The sequence below is a fragment of the Paroedura picta genome, chromosome 8, assembly GCF_049243985.1.
Source record: "Paroedura picta isolate Pp20150507F chromosome 8, Ppicta_v3.0, whole genome shotgun sequence".
Taxonomy (NCBI): domain Eukaryota; kingdom Metazoa; phylum Chordata; class Lepidosauria; order Squamata; family Gekkonidae; genus Paroedura; species Paroedura picta.
Genome location: NC_135376.1, coordinates 7,991,662 through 8,014,676, shown reverse-complemented (window position 1 = coordinate 8,014,676; position 23,015 = coordinate 7,991,662). Strand labels below are relative to the sequence as shown.

The window sequence follows — 23,015 nt, the reverse complement described above, 5'->3', positions numbered from 1 at the left end:
TCCCAATTGCACAGGGGTTAGCTGAGGACAAGCCCATGTCTCATCCAGGCATTCAGCAGGTTCACAGGACTTATGACTGCAGGTTAGTGGTTGACTCTCTAGATCAGGGGTAGTCAATCTGCGGCCCTCCAGATGTCCATGGATTACAATTCCCAGGAGCCCCTGCCAGCAAAAGCTGGCAGGGGCTCCTGGGAATTGTAGTCCATGGACATCTGGAGGGCCGCAGTTTGACTACCCCTGCTCTAGATATTCTTGTGCATAGAAAAGCCCTCTACTCATTAAAAGTTGCACATCGAGGGTCAGCCTAACTGTTGTCCTGTTGTTCTGATTTTGTTTACAGGAAGTCCTTTATCCTAAATATCGGGCAGCAACCAAGCATCCAATCCCCACACCTGCCATTTAAAGTGGTGTGGATCTGCTGACTAAGCAGCTCAGCACTTAGCCCAGTGGTTCTCAACCTTCCTAATGTCGTGTCCCTTTAATCCAGTTCCTCATGTTGTGGTGACCCCCAACCATAAAATTATGCAAGGGTTCTTTCACAGAAATTAAACCGAAATTGACCAATGGCGTGAAGATCCATTGTTCAGGACTGTATATAAATAGGTTGTTTTCTGGGGTTTCTTAGTTCAAGTTCTGCTCTTTTCCGCTGCTCCAGACAGACGAACTCTCTCTCTCGATCTACCCCACAAGGCTGTTGTGTGGATAGTGCCCCCCCAGCCATGCTGCTTGCCCTGCCACGACCCCTGTAAAAGGGTCATTCGAACCCCTAAGTGGTTCCTACCCCCAGGTTGAGAACCACTGCCTTAGACGGAGATTCCCCATCTGTGAAAGTGACAGAAAGTGTGACGTAGGAGCTCAGCCACCAGAACTAAATATCAGGAACAAATAATTCGCAACCGAATAATCAATCTTCATATCGACAAATAGTCAGGAAAGATGGCTGATGATTTCGGCCGTTGCAATGCAAAGAAACAAAATGGCACCCGTTCTGGCTTTTGTCCTTGGCACAGTGAGGACTGCATCAATTGCACAAACACCCCATGCAGCTTTTTTTTTTTGGGGGGGGGGGGTAAAGCTTTCAGGAACAATTAACCAGTGGGGGACTGTGACAGTGCATTCCAAAACACACCATTCCTAGGCCATCCTGGGATGTACTTCTCAGGAAGAAGGAGGAGGAGAAGGAGGAGGAGGAGAAGGAGGAGCTGGGTTTTTGTACCCCACTTTTTACTACCCAAAGGAATCCCAAAGTGACTTACAACTGTCTTCCCTTCCTCTCCCCAAAACAGACACTCTGCAAGGTAGGTGGGCTGTGAGATCACCGAGAAAACTGTTACTGGCCAAGGCCACCCACTTAAGGGTCATGGGGCATAATACTTTGGCTTTCTCTTGGATTCCCAGCCATACCTACAACGTGACTCATTGACTATCCCTATCCCTAGATTAGAGTTGGCGTTGAACAATACACTACGAGCAGCTTTGCGGGAACTAATTTCCCCCACTGCTGTTAAAAATGCCTTCATGCAAAACATACATCTCTTTCCCACCCACCCCTCCCCTTGGAACTCTTGCAATCCCACGAACCTGAATGCCCCCAGGGCATTCTCTGTTGCAGCAGAGAATCGGCACAGCCTTTCTCAAAATACCATGGCAACAAAGCTTCAACACAACCACAGAATCATCGCAACAGGGTGGGGAGTCCATCTGAAAGCACTGAAACATTTGGGGGGTGTGATACAGAGGGGTGCGCTTATAAATTTGGTTAGGGCATAGACTCCTGTTCCAGAGCCCAGGAGACAGTCATGACCCACAGCACTCTACTCAAGTGTAAGAATGCCAAACAGCAGCATCGAACAGAATTGCAGCACTGCGTGCGGCTGGACGGGATCGCACACTGGGGGAAACACAGGCAGTCTCTTGATGTCAGAAGCATATCCCGGAACTGCCTTTGGCTGGCTGATCTTTGCCCTTGGCTAACTCATCCCAATGTTTACCCCCAAGATACCTCTGTATTACCAGTTAGCGCCCAAAACTCTAAGCAGAAGGCTACATCCGAAAGCAGGACCTCGGATGTTCTGCAAAGGCCTTGTGGTTGCCTCGGGTCCAGCAATTACGTCTTCCGGACCTCCCCCTGACCTAAGGATTGTTGTACTTAAAGATTGTCTTGAGATGACCAAGCACAACAGCCATTGACCCAAGGGAACTCAAGGGGGGAGTGTGCAGCAGCAATGAAAGAACAAAGAGAGTTTCTCTGCAACCAAACATCATCCGGGGTTCAAGGGGTAGGGGGGTAGGGGGACATTCATAGATCTCTCCTTAAATAACCGAGCATTCAACCAAAACTACCACAAGCATAGGGACCTGTCGCTCTGCTGACAGCCTAATTTAGGCAACACCCTTTCCGATGGTTCCGGAAAGTCGTTTTTGTTTGTTAAAAAGCATATACTCCGGGTGTGTTTGCCAAATGCTACGATCGCTCTGACGCCCTTGCATTGTCTTCCAGGTGGTTCGGTTCATCCGGCCTTTTGTTTTTCTTCCAAAATGCATCTCCGTGCTGATGAGATTTTGCAGAGCTCTGCCGTTCAGAACCTGAGGGGAAGGCGTGTTGATCCAGCATCTGCCGGTAAGCAGAGGAGAGGGTGTGGAGTCCTGAGGAAATGTATCCAGGGGTTTTCAGCTCCCGGCTTTCTGTTGTGCTGTTAACTTTCTCGCTAGCTCGCTCCCCTTCATCTCTGAGTTTGTGGGTGTGGTGCTGCGGGTACCACTGTAGGCATCTGAAAGAGGAAAACACAGACTTGTGGGTATTAGGGTCTCGCTAGTAGGGACACGCTGAGACAACGGTGCATCACGGGTATGGCAGCTGTGGCACATGCGCTCGATGCCAGAGAGATGCGGCTGCTGTGGGCCCCAACAAGCTGCTGTAGGTGGTGGGAAGCCAAAACATCTGCAAAACATTTGTCAGCTGAAGTTTCTTATAACCCCCAAAACTAGAGAAGTGAGCAGAGAGCAACTTAAATTGGGGGGGGGGGAGGATACTGAAAGATCACAGTCAGCAATACAATGGAAATTAAAGAACTACTACTACTACTACTACCACTACTACTACTACTACTACCACTACTACTACTACTACTACTTATTATTATTATTATTATTATTATTATTATTATTATTATTATTATTAAATTTATTTCCTGCCACTCCTGAGGCTGGCTCATGATAGGTTACAGTAGTCCTTTGTTAAAAACCCCGGATAAAACCCCATTAAAATACAGGACATAACAATACAGTACAAAACTAAGTGGAAACAGCATCAGCAATAGGATAATGATAGAGCAATGACAGTGGAAGGAAGAGGCAGTGAAGAAGAGAACACCAAGGCAGCCATAGCAACAACAGCATCATCAACGCCAATCAGCTGGAAGGCAGGGAAGGAGAATAGAAGCAAGACCTGCGTCTAGCACAATTTCTGCCCCAAGCCTCTCACCATCGCCGTGGCTTGCCTGTTGTTTGGTATGCGGTTGGTGTGGAACATGCTTGTCCCTCTATCCCTCCCATCAGCAAGGGGGATACAGTGGAAAGAGGCGTGGAGAAGAATTGAGCAAGATGCAAATTCTGCTTTGAGCCTTCCCCCTCCCTGCTGCCCAGCTGATGGAGGGATCAGGCCTACAGGAGATTTGGGGAGAATCAGAGAAGGGGTGGTTAGGTAGAGGCACAGGTGGCAACAGATGAATGAAAGGAGAAAGCAGGAGCCAGTGGATATACAGGATTTCCCTTCCTCCAGGAGTTTCTAGCAGCTCCCTGCTTTAAAGCTGAGGGTGGTGATGATGTCAGAATTACCTGCGTTGCTGTGTCGGCGGATGTTGTTGGCGTCTCCCTCTGCCGGGTGGAGCAGACTGGAGGGGACCCAGTCTGTTTTCTCAGAAACCAGCTTCTTCACTAACCTGAACATGCAAAGGAAATGATCACAGTTTCTCCTCCCTTTCTGAGTCCACAACTGAGATCTTAAAACAAGAAAACCCTCGTGCAATGAGGACAGTGCCTTTATCCGCATGAAGGTCTAGGGGAGTCTGACTACTTAATGAAAGAAAATCTCACCAGAGCAGCTGGTATCTTTAATTTTTATTCAAAGCCACCGAGGGGGAGGTGGACGGCATGTTTTGAACAGAAGGGGCAGGGCTGAGAGGCCGAGGCCTTCATACGGACATGAGAAGAGCCCTGCTGGATCAGACCAGTGAAGGTCCCTCTAGTCCAGCCTCCTGTCTCACACAGGGGCCAACCAGTTCCTCTGGAGAACCAGCAACAGGGCAGAGAGGCTGAGGCCTTCATAAGGACATCAGAATTGCCCTGTTGGATCAGACCAGTGGTCCCTCTAGTCCAGCCTCCTGTCTCACACAGGGACCAACCAGTTCCTCTGGAGAACCAGCAACAGGGCAGAGAGGCTGAGGCCTTCATAAGGACATCAGAATTGCCCTGTTGGATCAGACCAGAGGTCCCTCTAGTCCAGCCTCCTGTCTCACACAGGGGCCAACCAGTTCCTCTGGAAGGCCAGCAACAGGGCAGAGAGGCCGAGGCCTTCATGAGAACATCAGAAGAGCCCTGTTGGATCAGACCAGTGGTCCCTCTAGTCCAGCCTCCTGTCTCACACAGGGGCCAACCAGTTCCTCTGGAAGGCCAGCAACAGGGCAGAGAGGCCGAGGCTATAAGAACCTTAGAACAGCCCTGCTAGATCAGACCAGTGGTCCCTCTAGTCCAGCCTCCTGTCTCACACAGGGGCCAACCAGTTCTTCTGGAAGGCCAGCAACAGGGCAGAGAGGCCGAGGCTATAAGAACCTTAGAACAGCCCTGTTGGATCAGACCAGTGGTCCCTCTAGTTCAGCCTCTTGTCTCACACAGTGGCCAACCAGTTCCTCTGGAGGGCCAACGAGAGGGCAGAGAGGCCAGGGCCTTCATAAGGACCTCAGAAGAGCCCTGCTGGATCAGACCAGTGAAGGTCCATCTAGTCCAGCCACTTCTCTCCCCTTTCAACTGCAACCTGAATGCAAACTGGATCTACTTGAATAAATGTAAGATTACTGTCTTTGAAATAGGCTTCTTGGGAGATTTATTTCCTGCACTCAGTATCATGCTTCTACGAACGGGCATACTCTGCTACATCAACCAAATTTCCCAATCAAAACATGCAGATAGATTCCCCCCCATCCAAAATAATGGCTTGAAAGGAACAATTTGTATTGAAATAATAGGAAAATGCTCCCATTCCTCATTGCTTCCAAACAAATTAGCCGCCCACTCTCCACCCCATGCCCAGATGCATTTAGTACAAAACAGCTGGAGATCCACCCCAGGTCTTGCAGCACAACATAGACTGTGCCCTTAATTAGTAGATGAGGCAAAAAGGCATCTCAAAGCGCGAACAGCATGAATGTTGCATTGGGAGAATTCTGACATCTTCCATAGTTTTGTTCCGTGCGCCGAATTTCCAATTCCCCATAAATATCATCACAGGGGCTGTGCATAGAGTAATTTTCTTTCTTGCAGCTTCCAACTTAGGGTAGGGAGCAGCTATGGGAGATGTTTGGGTCAAATCCAGCCCCTTGAGAAGTGCCGTCGGGCCCCATCCATTTGCCAACCTGGCTTCTGTGTGCCAGCAGCTCATGAAGGTAGTCAGGGGGGCAGAGGTGGGCCCTATTCCCCCCCCCCTTGCTCACCCATCCAAGGCCTTAAAGCAGCTGGAGGAGCAAACAGCAAATGACAGCGAGAACAACAAAAAATCATGACAGCGTAGACCAGGGGTAGTCAAACTGCAGCCCTCCAGATGTCCATGGACTACAATTCCCAGGAGCCCCCTGCCAGCAAATGCTGGCAGGGGGCTCCTGGGAATTGTAGTCCATGGACATCTGAAGGGCCGCAGTTTGACTACCCCTGGCGTAGACAATGAAGATGATGGATGGTCACACAAGCTGTTTCCCTTCGTCTTGGGAGTCTCAGTTCCTCTGGCTTTCATTTCTCCGGGTGTGCTGGAGCCACAGCCATGTTTTCAATACCCCGGCCACCTTCTCAGTGTGGCTGACCCCCTCTTCTCTGCGGGGCTCCCCCTCTCCTGCTAGCAGCCGTACGTACCATTGTCCATCTTCACCCTCCTGGATGAACTGCACTAAATCTCCATCCTCGAGCATTAGGGAATCGGGGAAACAGGTGTCATAACCGCCTTCTACCCGGTAAAGATTGGACCCCTAAAATGAACGAGAGAGAGAGAGAGCATATGCAGTTACTGCGGAGGGAGGGTAGGGGTAGGGGTAGGGGTAGGGGTAGGGGTAGGGGTAGGGGTAGGGGTAGGGGTAGGGGTAGGGGTAGGGGTAGGGGTAGGGGTAGGGGTAGGGGTAGGGGTAGGGGTAGGGGTAGGGGAAGAAAGAGAGGGTATTCCTCTAGAACTGGCTTTCTCAACCAGCATTTTCTGAAGCCATGGGGTTTCTTGAAGGCCCTGGAAGGGTGTCCCAAATGGGTGGGAATTATTTTTTAAATAAATGACCGTATATGGTCATGTCGACCCACCTCCCAAAATGGCCAGTGATGGGCCTGGAGGGGGTGGGAAGGGGAGGGGCCCCCAAGTGGGCGTGTCCACAGCTCTGCTTCCCAACCATATTCTGCACGATCATGCCACTTCTAGGGTTTCTTGAAGCCTGAAGAATGTTTCGGGGGTTTCTTAGCGGCAAAGAGTTGAGAAAGGCAGCTCTAGGAGGCCCAAGGAATGCATTTCAGAGAGAGCCAGATTCTAATCCAGCAGAGGACTTTCAGCAGGAAGGAGACCAGCCTGATATGCTGAGGTGAGTCATTCAGTAGGGTCGGTTCTATCACAGATAGCCCTGAATTCTTGGCAACATCTTAAATTTAACGACAAAAGAGCAAGATGCAAAGCCAAGCCTCTCCTGAAATGTTAAGAAGTCTGCAAGACTCAGGGCCTTTTCGCACAGGGATCTTTGTTGCAAATTGTTTGCGGAATGAAAAATCGCCATTTAAAATAGTGGAATTCGTCGTTATGCATACCTGCCTTTGTAGTGGAATCAGTTGCGTTTTTTAGCGTTTCCCACAGGCTTCCGGTCTCGGCAGAAATCGCTAGAAAGGAAGCGCTATTGCCAAGCTCGTCCCGCCCCTGGCCGTCAAGCAGCCAATGGGCAGCCGTTAGCATGCTCCCAAACAGCCCCTTTCCCTTTAAGAAAGGTTTAAAAAAAAAAAACGACCCATAGCAACGAATCTAGGTAGATTCGTTGCTACGGAGAGACCCATCCAGCTGCCTAATGTGAGCTGTCGTTTGATTGTATGATCGTTTGCACGCTGCCTCGAGTGATAAAAAAAAAATCCCCCCCCCCTCTCACGGGCCCGATTTTCAGCTGAATTTATTTGTAAAAAATAAAGGGACTTTATTTCAGCAAACGGGCTTTTCAGTGGTTTGTGCTTAGTGACTAAAGGTGAAGGACTGAAGCCAGGGAAGCCTCTAAACAGAAAGAGGCTCGCCGGGGCGTTTATCCCCGCTCGCTCGGAGAAAAAAAAATGGCGATCGCTTCGCCGGAAGTTTGGAGGAGAGAGCCAGGGGGAGGGACTTTGAAGAACCAGCAACAATGGTAACGCACAGGTCTTTAGCGCTACTGTTGCAGATTGGTTGCAGGAGTGTATCGCTATCCGGAGGGTGAATCCACTTTTCTGGATTCCCCTGAAAGCGCCACAATGAAGCGCTTTTTGCTGATTGGTTTCAGGATTGTTGCAGATTGTCTACGACGTCGTGGGTTATGGCAAATTAGTAGCGTTTCCAAATAGCAACCATTGTGCTACTTTGAAGCCGTGCGAAATGGCCCTCAATCTTCATTGTCATCCTTATCTTATCCGAGGATCTTAATTCTGCATTCAGTGCTGCTTTGTATCCTTGCATGCTGGAATGACAGAACAGCACCCTGCAGAACAGCATTCGCTGGCAGGGGCTCATGGGAATTGTAGTCCATGGACATCTGGAGGGCCGCAGTTTGACTACCCCTGGTTTAAACTATTCTGGTTCAGGGAAAATAATCAAGATATGTGAGTTGTCTGAATTTCGTCACTAGGTTATGTTTTTGAAACGTTTCCTGCTCTTTGGTAAAACACAAAGCCAAATATCCTGCAGGGTTGAGGCCCAGCATGGAGCAGGTCCACGGCGGTGTGGGAAACGGCAGCAAGGACTCCCCAAGGCCATGACGTACGTTGTTTGGCTGGTTCTCTTCCTCCATATCCGAAGAGTTTGATAGCTCTTCTGCGCTGGACGGGATGGCTTCAAAATCCTCAAATGTGTCGAGCGAAGGCATTTGCCTGCTGGGCCAACCTTTACAAAGGACACAACATGATCAGTGTTAGTTCCTGGATCCCATTTGGCCTGTCCTTTTACCGCAGGGCAAGAGTTTCGCCCCTTGAACTGCCTACAAGACACTGGCGAACGCCCAAACACATGTGTCTACCTTATACTGAATCGGAAGACAATAAAAAGTACCATGAATAGCTATAAATCAACTTATCCTTATGAATACAGAAGCAATTTGGATTTGCGTTGTCGGTTTATTGCTTAACGTATGAAAAAGTAGAACTCATGGTGTTTCACAAGGTCAGTGTTTCTGCTACAAGCCTTCATTGGTAAAAATATGTTCGCCAGTTTCGTCAAAGTCCGTTCAACCTTTGTTTTTGTCAGAAAGCGTCTATGGTTAACATTGGCTACAAAGAATATAATGAGGGAATGATCAAACGCGACATAAACTTAGCTTCCCAAAGGGCTACAGACAATCCAGCCGCCTCTCCGGGGCCTCAGGGAGAAGTCTTTCACAGCACCTATTGCTTAATCCTTTTAACTGGAGATGTTGGAGATTGAGATGGGGGCCTTCAGCTGGCAAGAAAAGGGCTTTTCCACTAAGCCACAGCCCCTCCCCTCTCTAATAGGTCCACTTCCTCAGTCTAAGGCATCCTTTTCCCAGTCCTGAAAACCCTGAAACCTTCTTCAGGCTTCAAGAAACCCCAGAAGTGGCGCAATTGGGCAGAACATGGTTGGGAAGCACAGCTGTGGACACGCCCACCTGAGGCCCCTCCCCTCCACACCCCACCCCCTCCAGGCCCATCATTGGCCATTTTGGGAGGGGTGGGTGAGTCAGCATGATGTGTTTACTCTGTCTTTTACTTAAGTTTGCTTTTATGTCTATTTATTCCACTTCCAACTGTAAGGCTGTTTTTATATGCCAATAAAGGATTTGGATTTGAATCCTGGTTACAAATATGATCTGTCCAGCCCAGGGGTAGTCAAATTGCGGCCCTCCAGATGTCCGTGGACTAGAATTCCCATGAGCCTCTGCCAGCGAATGCTGAATGCTGGCAGGGGCTCATGGAAATTGTAGTCCATGGACATCTGGAGGGCCGCAGTTTGACTACCCCTCCAGATTAGAGGCTGACGCTCATCTAAACCATGACTCAAGACAGGTCTCAGAAACAGAAGCAGAGCGCTTAACCTTTCCCCGTTACATGATTCCTCTCTTTATATCAGGATATCTCCCAGAAGATTTAAATGGCACATTTTTAATGTGAGACATAAACCAACATGATATCCAGTGGACTGCTACAGAAAGCAAAACACATGCAGAACAAGGGAAAACCCCCATTCCTGAAGTCACAGGAATACACAAGGGAGGGAAATGGCAGCTCTCTTCAGTTTACGGAAAATTCCCTGCCTGGTCGCTTGGACTCAGTGCTTCTTCGCCAGAGGTGATCAGGCAACCGGCTACTGGCAAGACAACACATACCTAACATTCCACATATACCTGTTACGGCTACACACAGGGCCAAATTACCCAGGATGCCCTGCTGTTTCTCCTTGGCATTTGTTTTCTAAACTGCAGCCTCAAAAGTTGTTGCCAACAGAAATGGGAAAGAAGAGAGAAGAGCTGGCTTTTTGTACCTCACTTTTTACTACTTGAAGAAGTCTCAAAGCGGCTTATAATCACCAACCCTTCCTCTCCCCACAACAGACATCCTGTGAGGTTGGAGAGGCTGAGAGAGCTCTGAGAGAACTGGGAATGGGCCAAGGTCACCCAGTTGGCTGCCTGTGAAGGAGTGAGGAATCCATCCCAGTTCTCCAGATAAGAGGGTGCCGCTCTAAACCATGACTCCAAGATGGCTCTTAACCCTTCCCCGTTACATGATTTCTCTATTTAAACAAAGCTACACTCTCCTTTGAACTGCTTCTTTCTCTGCAAGGGAGAAGATGCAGTTACCTGCGTTCTTTCCTGTGAAAAGTAACCCCTCCCCCCAAAAAACCCCTAAAGTTTAAGAGTGCAATTGTTTCTCAATAAAAATGAAAGAAGGTTAAGAATTTTGCCTTTATCATGACTGTTTGCTGCATTTATAAGCCTTTGGCCTCTGTTGCAGCATTTTGGAAAACCCAGAACTCCAAGGACACATTGCTGGCCCCCATTTTTAGTTTTGAAAAAGTTTTACGGTAGTGCAGAAATGTAAACCATTTCAGTTTTTCAAAAGCCACCCCCCACCCCAAACATCTTTTCCTTCCAAATCTTTATATCTCGTTAATGTTCTCGGGAGCAGTGAAATAATTCTGCTTCCAAGCTCCGCAGGGCCTTAGCTTGAGAATCTCTTCAATTTTTTTACACAGAGCAGCCCACCAACAGGATAAGTGGCATTGTACTGTAAAGTAGGGGTAGTCGACCTGTGGTCCTCCAGATGTCCATGGACTACAATTCCCATGAGCCCCTGCCAGCAAATGCTGGCAGGGGCTCATGGGAATTGTAGTCCATGGACATCTGGAGGACCACAGGTTGACTACCCCTGCGTGTAAAAGAACCCAGGGCTTTGCAGAGTAACTTGGATGAACGAAAGGTCTCAGCCCCTCATTTAGAATACAGAGAGGAGATAGAGAAGGGGGCATGAGTCGAGAGGATTGAATGTGAGTCCTGTTGAAGGAGTAAAAAGGGGTTCTGACGTGATTGAAACACTTTGGGCATGGTCCATGGAGACGTTCTCTGGTGCGAGCCCCAGGGAAAGGAGAAGGTGCTACATAAGAGCTTGGAATTCCCATGGATTTTTCTTGCATTAGTGCCGAAGGATTTCTTGGTGGACTGTACTCTATGTTCCTGGATATATTCTCCCCCCACCCCCAGCACGAGGGCTGCATCTCCGAAACCATATTCTTACGGCTTTTACCTGTCTGCGAAACTGATCTAGGTACCGATCTTGTGGTGGGAGCGACGGTGCATTTGGCTTGAGCCAAGAGGGTTCTTTCGAAAGCATCTGCGATAGGAAGCAGGGGTGATTTAGGCACAAGGGCTAGCTCGGGATCCAACTTAGAGATGACAGAGAGAACATGCAACCCTTTTTCGGAACCCAACAGAGACAACAGAGAGAACATGCAACCCAGAACCCAACTTAGAGACAACAGAGAGAACATGCAACCCTTTTCCAGAACCCCACTTAGAGACGACAGGGAGAACATGCAACCCTTTTCCGGAACCCAACTTAGAGATGACAGGGAGAACATGCAACCCTTTTCCAGAACCCCACTTAGAGACGACAGGGAGAGCATGCAACCCAGAACCCAACTTAGAGACAACAGAGAGAACATGCAACCCTTTTCCAGAACCCAACTTAGAGACAACAGAGAGAACATGCAACCCTTTTCCAGAACCCAACTTAGAGACAACGGAGAGAACATGCAACCCTTTTCCAGAACCCAACTTAGAGACAACAGAGAGAACATGCAACCCTTTTCCAGAACCCAACTTAGAGACAACAGAGAGAACATGCAACCCTTTTCCAGAACCCAACTTAGAGACAACGGAGAGAACATGCAACCCTTTTCCGGAACCCAACTTAGAGACAGCAGAGAGAACATGCAACCCTTTTCCAGAACCCAACTTAGAGACAACGGAGAGAACATGCAACCCTTTTCCAGAACCCAACTTAGAGACAACAGAGAGAACATGCAACCCTTTTCCAGAACCCAACTTAGAGACAACGGAGAGAACATGCAACCCTTTTCCGGAACCCAACTTAGAGATGACAGGGAGAACATGCAACCCATTCCTAGTGGTCTTCCTCACTAAACAGGTCAGGAGATTTTCACTGTCACATTTATATCCCAAATGAATGAATTTAAAATCAGGGGAGGCTCTTCCAAAGAGGCGGACTGAGAACCAAAACAGACAATATTCATGACATGAGTTGGGTCACAGGTGGCCAACTCAACTTGGAGTCCCACCTAGGAACGGAATGCTCTGAAGGTGAGACCCTCTGATCTTAGGTGGAACTACAAGCCATGTCTGCCACCCATGACCTGACTCATATCACCTGTGTTGGGTGTTTTGGACTTGAGGGAAGGCAAAATAAGTATAGCGTGATCTTCAACTGTGGTGAACAGTTAAACCCAACATTAAATTTCAAACATGCACACCAACAAGCTCAAATAAATAAAAGGCTTTCCATGACAAGACCATATTTCACCCTCCAGTGTTGGTCCACCATCAAGGCTGGTCATCCATTAGGTTAATATTTTAAAAGCAGAACTTGTAAGTTGAATTGGATATATAGTTGTCCTTAACCTTACACACATATCCAATTTCACTCATAAAAGAGGTAGTTAAAGTGTGTGAGGAAAGTAATTAATCTGTGTCATATGACTAAGGTTGGGAGATACCTAGGGACTTTAGGGGTGGAGCCAGGAGTGGGCGGGCTTTGGGGAGGGACCTCAGAGAAGTAGAATGCAATGGAGATCCACCCTCCAGAGCAGCCATTTTCTCCAGGGGAACTGGAGAATCTCTTTACTCTGGAGATGATCTGTAATTCTGGGGGATGCCCAGGTCCCAAACGGAGACTGAAATCCTTACATATGATAGGATCAGATCCTTAACTGAACAAGGCCTCACTTTAGAGTGACTGCGAGAAGGAAAGATCAAATGGGCACCGGTTGGGGTACAGCTACATCAGCATGCCGTGAAAGATCACAAGAGCAAGCAAAGAGGAACATGCAAGAAGCCCCAAAAGGGATATGAGCAACAGATGGGAAGGGAGCGGAAGGGAGACAGGAACCAGGAAAAGGTCCACAGACAAACAAGGGGATGGTGCCAAGTTCCCTCCCTGCCCCTATATCTTAGGTTTTTCCCCAAAATGATTCTATGAATGCCTTTTGGTGAGATGGGAGCACTGCTCCAGCATCCAATCACCTTTGAGAAAGGGTTGCTGGCCAATTGCTTGGCCACCTGTTCAGATGCACCCGAACTAATTCATGTGTCTTGGATCCATATGATTACACTGTTTTCTCATGCAAATGCAACACATTTTCATAGCCATCTCCCCCTCTCTGGCCACTCATTGGCAGTTTCCTCATTATTTTAAAAGGCACATGGTTTTTGAAAAAAAGTTTCCGGTTAGGATTTACTACTTATGTATCTCTGGTTCCTTCTGGGAGGGGTGGTTAAGAGCGGCAGCCTCTAATCTGGAGAACTGGGTTGGATTTTCCATTCCTCCTCCACATGCAGCCATCTGGGTGACCTTGGGCTAGTCACAGTGCTCAGCGCTCTCTCAGCCCTACCTACCTCACAAGGTGACTGTTGTGGGTAGAGGAAGGGAAGGCAATTATAAGCTGCTTTGAGACTCTTTTGGGTAGTGCAGGCTTTCTCAAATTTTTTACTGTTGAGAAACCCCAGAAGCAGCACAATTGTGCAGAATATCCTTGGGAAGCAGAGCTGTGTCCAAGCCCACCTGGGGCCCCTCCCCTTCCCATCCCCTCCAGGCCCATCATTGGCTATTTTGAGAGGGGGTGGGTGGGTTAACATGACCATATATGATCATGTCACCTGATAAGCGTTTAACACATGAATAATATATATTTTAAAAATTCTCCTTATGCCCAACAGAGGGCTCTCCACACTGCGGGTGCCAATCTGCTGGAGGTCCCTAGCCCCAAGATTTTCTGCCTGGCCTCAACCAGGGCCAGGGACTTTTCGGTCCTGGCCTCCACCTGCTGGAATGGGCTCCCGGAAGAGCTGAGGGGCCTGTTGGAGCATTCCGCAGGGGGCTGGAGTAGATGACCTTGGAGGTCCTTTCCAACTCTATGATTCTATCTAGGAAATTCCCTCCCCTTTACGATCTATACCAGGGGTAGTCAAACGGCGGCCCTCCAGATGTCCATGGACTACAATTCCCAGGAGCCCCTGCCAGCGAATGCTGGCAGGGGCTTCTGGGAATTGTAGTCCATGGACATCTGGAGGGCCGCCGTTTGACTACCCCTGATCTATACTGTTTTGCCCACAGCTCATTCTGGAATGGAACTTGGCAGACAGAGAAGTATGTGGAAGAGACGAGGGAATGATGACATGATGGTTTTCTAGGGAAAATAAGAAAATGGTCGGGTATGCTAACTCATACACAGAATTCCATAAACAGGGGGGCTCAAATATGTAGAAAGGTGGGAGGATGTACAGAATTGCATTCCCATGAATGACACCAACGGGCCGTCGCAAGAGAACTCCATGCACTGAGTCAGTACGGGTACCTTCGAACCCCAGAGGGGTTGGGTCGCTTTTTATTTCGTGCCTCTTGACCTTAACGGCAGGAACAAGGGGACCTGTGCGGGAGTTTGCAGAGAACGAAGAGTGGTAATACTGTTAGAGGTCACCCACGGGCTCTTTTGGAGCGGAAAGGAATAGGTTTGCGGTATGCGAAAAAAGACACAGTTTATCCAGCATGTAAAACCATCGGCGAAACAATCAGTTGGCAAAGATGCTTTAACACCTAGAAACCATTTGTGCTTTGCTTTTGTTAGATTCGCTGCTGTTCTGAGAGGAAGTGGAATAAAAGCCCCTGGATGTACTTCTGGCTATTAGTACCAGACCTTAGCTAGGTCCTTAACGATGGAAGCCAAGCAGCAACCTGACGTGAGCGTCATATATCTTCCCATGTTTGAGACGAGGATCGGTTTGACAAATGTTACATCTTTCTGTCACGCTGAGGATTGCTCGCTGAGGATTAAGGTAAAGGTATCCCCTGTGCAAGCACCGGGTCATGTCTGACCCTTGGGGTGACGCCCTCCAGCGTTTTCATGGCAGACTCAATACGGGGTGGTTTGCCAGTGCCTTCCCCAGTCATTACCATTTCCCCCCCAGCAAGCTGGGTCCTCATTTTACCGACCTCGGAAGGATGGAAGGCTGAGTCAACCTTGAGCCGGCTGCTGGGATTGAACTCCCAGACTCATGGGCAGAGCTTCAGACTGCATGTCAGCTGCCTTACCACTCTGCACCACAAGAGGCTCGCAGAGGATTATGTCTTACTTATTTCGCCTTTTTTGGAAACTGGAAACTGACCCACAAGCCATCTAAACCAGTGGTCCCCAACCTTTTTATCACCGGGACCGGTCAACGCTTGACAATTTAACTAATTGATTGGGTCAAATTGGGTCCATCTTGGCCTCTTGCCCTCCAGTCTCTAGGTAACTAACCTTCTCTGCTACCATAGAGCACCCGTGCCATTCCTTTAGGATCCTTCCTTTAGGATCCTTCGTCTTTTGCACCATAAAGAAACGCAGCGCACACCCCAGTATAAACATTATGCACCAAGAGAGATTCAAGTGGATCGCTGGGTTGGTCAGAAGCAGCAGAACAAAATTTGCACACACACGAAAACTTATACCTTGAATAAAACTTAGTTGATCCTAAAGGTGCCATTGGACCAAAATTTAGTTATGCACCAAGGTAACCCAAATGTGCGATTTATATAGATTGCACAAGCTAGCCAAATCTCTATGTTTTCTTGGTAAGGTTGCCAGCTTAGGGGAAGGGGAATTACGGGAGATTTGACAGTGCAGCCAAAAGAGGGCATGGTTTGGGGAGGGACACCAGCAGGGAACAATGCCATAGAGCAGGGCTGGCCAAACTGGGGCTCTCCAGATGCCTATGAACTACAATTCCCATGAGCCCCTGCCAGTGCTGGTGACTCTTGGGAGTCCATCCTCCAAAGCAGGGGTAGTCAACCTGTGGTCCTCCAGATGTTCGTGGCCTACAATTCCCATGAGCCCCTGCCAGCATTTGCTGGCAGGGGCTCATGGGAATTGTAGGCCACGAACATCTGGAGGACCACAGGTTGACTACCCCTGCTCCAAAGCAATTGTTTTGTCCAGGGGAACTGATCTCTGCCATCTAGAGATCTGCTGTGATTTTATGGGACCTCCAGGCCCCACCCGGAGGTTGGCAACCCTCTTTCTCAGCTCATGCCAAACATTACTCTTTCGGGTGATCCGACTGCTCTCCCCACACTCTGCCAGCAGGTGCTCATGGGAATTTGCAACCCATGGACATCCGGGGAGCCGGATTTTGGCCACCCCTGCCCCAAGGCAACAGGCATAAAGTTTTCAAGTCCCGCCACCGACTGTCTGGGTGTCAGTAGAGAAAGAAAAGCAGCGGAGGGGTGGCGTTAGTGTGACTGTACCTTTGGTTAGAGCGGAGATGTTAGTTGTGGCGCTGATGGAGGAGCCTAGGGAAAAGCGGTGGGTAACATCCCTTTCTTTAGATTCCGGATCTGGGAGGACAAACAGGCGCAGGTCAGGGAAGGGTTAGAGGCAAGCAAGCAAAGAAAGGCACACAGGAAGGAAAACGGCAATTAAGGAAGTGCTTCGAGGGGGGGGGGGGAGGAAACTAGTTCCTGTTTAAAACTGCAGTAAAGTTATTGAGATAAAATAGTACTTCTTAGGAGAGTCAGAGCTGGTCTGGACTTAGGGACAAGGATAGCTAACAACAGAAACAAAACGGCCGACACACTGCACTGACATGCATAGAACCCTATACAAAAAACGAAAATGAGGATGACGGGTACTATGAAGCATTTTGTTGCCTAGTCATACGCACACAGTCTTTCAGAGTCTCATCACAGATGTGTTAGTTGGCTTGTCTACTGGGGTCAAACATAACCCAAAATAAAATCCTAGAGGCTTCAAAGCCAGTTTGTGGGTTTGTTTTAGCAAACAGTTGAACAACTCTGTGCTTTTCTCCAGCTAGATGAAAAACATTTTAGAGATATTGAGCAAAATATACAATATACTGAAATTTGATTCTGGAATGCTGGTGTGGGCAGGAGACTATTCTAAATTCAGATAACAGCCCCTCACATTGGCAGGCCCTCGAAATTAGATCTCAAGTCATTCTGTGTATATTCAAGTAATGCCCTTGAGTGTTAATGGAATCAGATTTCTATGTGGGGAAATGTGGTGGGGATATTCCCATGGATCACCACTGTCACCCACCACAGAGACTGAAAAAAACACCAATAGCCTCTTTGCTGGTATGTCACTTCTGTGTGGAAACTGGAAGTGACAGTGGGTAACTCTAGGAATCGTTGGAAACTCTATAGCAAAACCATAGTTTCCAGAGATTCCTAGAGTACTCATTGTACAAACAGAAGCAGAATATCCCATCACTGAACAAACGGTCGCAAAGCAGGATAATGGAGCATTTATTGCTTTTACTGTTTTTATTGCATTTTAAACAGAATTTGAATATGTTGTAAACCATCCTGAGCTTGCCTGCAGAGAGGGGCAGTCTATAAATTCAACAAATGAATAAATTGCTGTAAAAGTTTCCTAAGCAGTTTGTGACTTTAACTGCACATGGGACCACAATATATTCTGCTTGTAAAGATTTTCCCACCATGTACACTTTTGTATCTTAGGCTGCTGTTAAAAAAAAGGTAAAGGTATCCCCTGTGCAAGCACAGGGTCATGTCTGACCCTTGGGGTGACGCTCTCTAGCGTTTTCATGGCAGACTCAATACAGGGTGGTTTGCCAGTGCCTTCCCCAGTCATTACCGTTTACCCCCCAGCAAGCTGGGTCCTCATTTTACCGACCTCGGAAGGATGGAAGGCTGAGTCAACCTGGAGCCGGCTGCTGGGATCGAACTCCCAGCCTCATGGACAGACAGCTTCAGACAGCATGTCGCTGCCTTACCACTCTGCGCCACAAGAGGCTGCTGTTACAAGCCAATAAAACTGGTGGCCCATCTCTTGAAAGTGCCTCTTTGCAAGTACAGCAGGAATGAGCTACTGAAAAAGCAGACTGGCCGAGCCTAGATGCGGACACCAGACAAAGACTCTGTGACGGGATGTGGCCCTGCTTGCGGAGGAGAGACGAGAGTGGCACCGTGGGATGGAGGACAGCATGCAGGAGGCGCATGGCTGGCGAGCAAGTGGTGATCGGGTTTACCTTTGGGTGGAGCTCTGCGGTTCGACAGCCCTTGCAACGTAAACCGTTTTCTAGCAAGAGCTGAGCGCTCAAGGTTAAGGCTGCTGGAAGAATCAGCTAGGAAAGAGAGGCAGAGGGGAGAGAGATGTAAGGTGGGAGGGGTCGGGCTCGGCAACCGATGGAGGGAGCGACGGTTAGGGAGCTCTCGGAGGGCGAGGACACAGCAGGGAGAGGAACCGGGGCAAGCTGGGAGGGTGGAGATACAGCAGGTGGCTGGCTAGGGAGGTGAAACAGGAAATCAAACTAGCCGGGCCAAACCAGTCCCTTTTACGCAAAGAGGAGGCTTTTGACCGACTGAGTTTCATTCGGAGGCAGGAATGGAATGGGGCGGGAGGGATCGTTTTTGCAAGGCGCACGGGTCAGTGGCAAGAGACTCCCAAACAAATCAAAGATCAAGCAGAGCTCTTTCTCCGCAAAACCCCGCAATATTCCACAGACAGAAAATAGAGCTCAGTGGAGTTCACTGGAAGGGAAAATGATGAAGCGTTAGTTTGGAGGCGGGAGATTTCCTAAATAGGGCCTGAGGCAGGGGTCTCCAACCTGTTCTGTACCGAGAGCTACTTCTGAGTATTGAAAAGCATCCCAAGCTATTGACATCTCTCATGCACTGATAGAGAGATGCGCCCCGTCAGTTCCCGGGTCTTTGATTCTCCTGGAAGCATATTCTCTTGCAATCTTGTCCTGAATCTACACGGTAGGGTTGTCAGTGCCAGGTTAAGATAGTCCTAAAGCAGGGGTAGGCAAACTGTGGCCCTCCAGATGTCCATGGACTACAATTCCCATGAGCCCCTGCCAGCATTTCTTCAGAGGAACCGATCTCTTTAGTCTGGAGATGAGCTGTAATTCCGGGAGGTCTGACATCCCTGATTCTGGGAGATCTCCATGTCCTACCTGGGGGCAGGTAATCCTTCTTCATAGGGCTGCGTAAGGTGTTGGGAACGACCTCACAGGCAGGGCCAGATTTTCCTATAGGCTGACTAGGCTTCAGCCTAGGGCCTCAAGATCAAGAGGGGCCTATATTCCACATTTTTAAATAAAGGTTAGTACCAATCACAACATGTTTCATTTAACATATTGATACATATCACAGTAATGATGTATTTTATTATCTCTCATGTAATTTACAAAATTAAAAATGGGAGGTGAAAGGGCCACATAAGTGGAATAGCCTAGGGCAGGGGTAGTCAACCTGTGGTCCTCCAGATGTCCATGGACTACAATTCCCATGAGCCCCTGCCAGCATTTGCTGGCAGGGGCTCATGGGAATTGTAGTCCATGGACATCTGGAGGACCACAGGTTGACTACCCCTGGCCTAGGGCCTCTTTTCATGTAAATCTGGCCCTGCTCACCGGCCACCTGTTGGAGACCCCTGCCCATGGTGGCTGTGAAATGTTTTACAGCTGCAGATTCCCTGTGCCTGCACATGCCTTTCTTTCCTGTGCAATGTTACACCGCCAATGTGCCTCCGTCATCCTCCCACCTATTCCGCAGCATTGCTGTCAGCAGCAGATGTCCCTGCCCCAATCCGCTGATTTTATCAATATGTTTCTTGTTTCTCAACTAAAAAAAAAATAAAACCTTCCCAATGTGATGTGCAAAAAAGAAAGAACAGCACGCTTGGATTTTTTTTTTTAAAGAATTAACTATTCAAAACAACTAAATCTTCTGCCAGCTAAAATCAGTATTTACAATCTGCCAAAACTCACAGAATTAACATTTCTGTCAGATAGCTATCTAGCCTCTGCAAAGAAAGAGAACCCAGCACCTCCCGAGGAAGCCTGTTCCGCTGAGAAACCGCTGTAGCTGTCAGAAACCTGTTCTGGATGTTTAGCCGAAAATTCTTTTGAATTCATTTCGTCCCACTGGTTCTGGTCCGCCCTCTGGGGGCAACAGAAAATAACAATGCTCCATCCTCTATGTGACAGCCCTTCAGTTACTCAAAGATGGCTATTATATCACCCCTTAGTCCTCTTCTCTCCACGCTAAACAAACCAAGCTCCCTCTACCTTTCCTCATACATCTTGGTCTCCAAGGTAAAGGTGTCCCCTGTGCAAGCACCGAGTCATGTCTGACCCTTGGGGTGACGCCCTCCAGCGTTTTCATGGCAGACTCAAGTACGGGGTGGTTTGCCAGTGCCTTCCCCAGTCATTAGAGTTTACCCCCCAGCAAGCTGGGTACTCATTTTACCGACCTCAGAAGGACGGAAGGCTGAGTCAACCTTGAGCCGGCTGCTGGGACTGAACTCCCAGCCTCATGGGCAGAGCTTTCAGACTGCATGTCTGCTGCCTCACCACTCTGCGCCACAAGAGGCTCTCATTGGTCTCCAAACCCCTCACCATTTTCGTTGCCCTCCTCTGGACACGCTCCAGTTTGTCTATATCTCTCTTCAATTGTAGCACTCAGAACCAAACGCAGTACTTTAAAGTGAGGTCTAACCGCGGCAGAGTAAAGCGGTACCATCACCTCCTGTGATCTAGACACAATACTCCTTTTGATACAACTCCAAATCCAGTTTGCCTTTTGGGCCCCGAGTCACACTGCTGACTCATGTTCAGATAGACTCTGCTGCACTATGTGCCTTGAGTAGTGTGCTGGCCTAATCCCCCTTCCTTTGGGGAAGTGCTTGGAGTGAAAATGTCCCCATGGAACCTGCTCGACAATCCCAGAGGGTTAACCTGAGGTATAATCTTCAGGCAGCCACCGGATGGCGCACAAGAGGCACTGCTGCACAAGCTGTCAAAGGTGTGAAATGACTGGAACGCTACAAGGATGGTGGCAAACGGCTCCTCTCTCACCCTTCTGAATTTCCGGAGTGTACTGTTTGACGTGAAACAGCTAGTTTTCCAGTTGCATGCTGTGTGGCCCGCACATGAAAAAAAAAAAAATTCCTATCGCAACAGCACTCTTATTCAGCAAAACTTCCCATCAAAAGACTATTCTGGCTTTTAAACTAAAGGAAAGTATTGGCATGTCCATCGCTGAGGAATTACTGGAGGATTTGTACGACAGCCGGTCTCTTCTGCGTTGGCTCTGCACATAAATACTCTTTTCAGCATCAGTCTCTGCCCAGGGGGGAAAGCAGGCTACCCTGTGAATGGGCACTCTATTGAGTTCACTGTACTGTTTACCAACGGGCATCTCCTGATCAAAAGACTCTCCCACAGCAGAACCGGGGACAGCCAAAGCCAGCCAGTAGGGACAAGTACAGAGCTGGGGGGATTACTGACTAGGAATTCAGCAGCTCCTCATATGCACTGTCCACCGTGTAGGCCAAAGTCAATTCCTACAGCTAAACTTCTCCCTGACGGGGGAGATCTCCGCAGCTCAGTGGCAGAGGAAATATTCAACCATCATGAACATTTCAGGCAGACGAGATCTCAGACAACAGAGCTACATATGCCGGAAGGCAGATGTTTGGCCTGCCGTGTGACATCTTGGATAGCCCGTCCCTGCAGACAAGTCATTCCTGGATATTGAAGTTGTCATGTGATGACGTATGGGGGCAAATCATCCCCGAACACCGAATAGTCAAGCAAATACATACTGAAAATGCAGTCCTATGTGTAGCCGCACCTTCAAAGCCCTTTGACATCACTGTCCCGAGAAAGATGGCAACTCAGCTTAGGATGGCGCTTCAAAGTGATGTTCAGGCATGTGACGGGCAGTCGCAGGGGCCACGGGGAGCGGCATTTTGTGCCCCAGCTAGACTGAAGACGAGTTGCCAGGAAGGAGCCATTTTAGCAATCTTGACCCCTCTAGGGACAGAGAGCAGGTGGCTGATTTTGTGCGCCTCAACATTACCCTTTGGGACCCTTTTGCAGTAGTCGTATCCCATGAAGGTTGCCCTCCTCTTGTCAAACTACCGAAACGGGAAAACGAAAGCCCCCAACGGCTTATCAGGGGAGAGAAAAACAACAGGCCTAGTTTTGCATTGTCTCCTCCATTTTCCCCTTGGGTTGGCCTATGAATGTATTGCCCTGTGCCACAATAACGCTTACCTCTTTTCTGTCTGGCGTGGGGGCTGGTGTTCCTGTCTCTGTTGTTCGACATCTCCACTAGGCTTGAGAGCTCGGATCTGTTTTCGCACAAGCTTACTGACTTTCTGCCGTACCTGCAGAGGCAAGAAGGAACACAATAAGTGTTAGGTAGATGCTAATGGACAAGAGATGTTCCCTTGCGGGAAATAAATACAATAAACCCTTCCTGTAAGAACTAACTTTTGACCGCCAAGATAAACCACAGAACAACTGTTTGCTGGACATATAAGAAAACTCCCTCAGAAATTTTTAAGCATTGCAACTCCTCGTCCGGGAGGGATAGGTGAGTGGAATCCAAGAGTCTTGTGGGCCACCTGTCACTTCTCCCTCCGTCTGTGCACTTGTCCAGTGGTGGCAGTGGTGGGAGTGAGCAAAACTTATTCCTAAGTCACAACTGATTCACACACGCCAGCTCCTAAGAAGAATGGTGTTCTGAAGCAGACATGGGAAACAGCAAGAGAGGCATTTGGTCCTCCTGTATCAACACCTATCAGCTATGCCCACAGTGCGAGAGTAAGTCCATCACATGACTGCTCTGCTCATAGCAGGATTTCCCCCTCCTTCCATTGGTGGATCTGGATCTTGGCAAAAGGGTCGCTTGGTTGGGAGGAACCTACAATTGGGGGTCTGCGCTCAGCTCCCACTGAGTAATCGTATGCTGGCAATCTCTACATTTCTTAG

General features: G+C 48.7%; 1 protein-coding gene across 11 annotated transcripts in view; it reads right to left on the bottom strand.

Annotated features, from left to right (window-relative positions):
• Window positions 1–214: 214 nt before the first annotated feature.
• MCF2L2 (MCF.2 cell line derived transforming sequence-like 2) overlaps window positions 215–23,015 on the bottom strand; it is a 205,670-nt gene continuing 182,869 nt past the window's right edge. For 6 of the 11 annotated variants that reach the window (XM_077348267.1, XM_077348266.1, XM_077348273.1 and 3 more), the window contains 9 exons: window positions 22,296–22,408; window positions 18,258–18,353; window positions 16,492–16,581; window positions 14,564–14,635; window positions 11,218–11,304; window positions 8,229–8,347; window positions 6,121–6,233; window positions 3,838–3,941; window positions 215–2,771 (listed from right to left, as the gene is read on the bottom strand). In XM_077348267.1, coding sequence (XP_077204382.1) covers window positions 2,671–2,771; window positions 3,838–3,941; window positions 6,121–6,233; window positions 8,229–8,347; window positions 11,218–11,304; window positions 14,564–14,635; window positions 16,492–16,581; window positions 18,258–18,353; window positions 22,296–22,408 — 895 coding nt within the window. In that variant the 3' untranslated portion in view covers window positions 215–2,670. The remainder of the gene's footprint in view (window positions 2,772–3,837; window positions 3,942–6,120; window positions 6,234–8,228; window positions 8,348–11,217; window positions 11,305–14,563; window positions 14,636–16,491; window positions 16,582–18,257; window positions 18,354–22,295; window positions 22,409–23,015) is intronic. The other 5 variants (XM_077348272.1, XM_077348274.1, XM_077348275.1 and 2 more) reach the window with 5 other exon arrangements.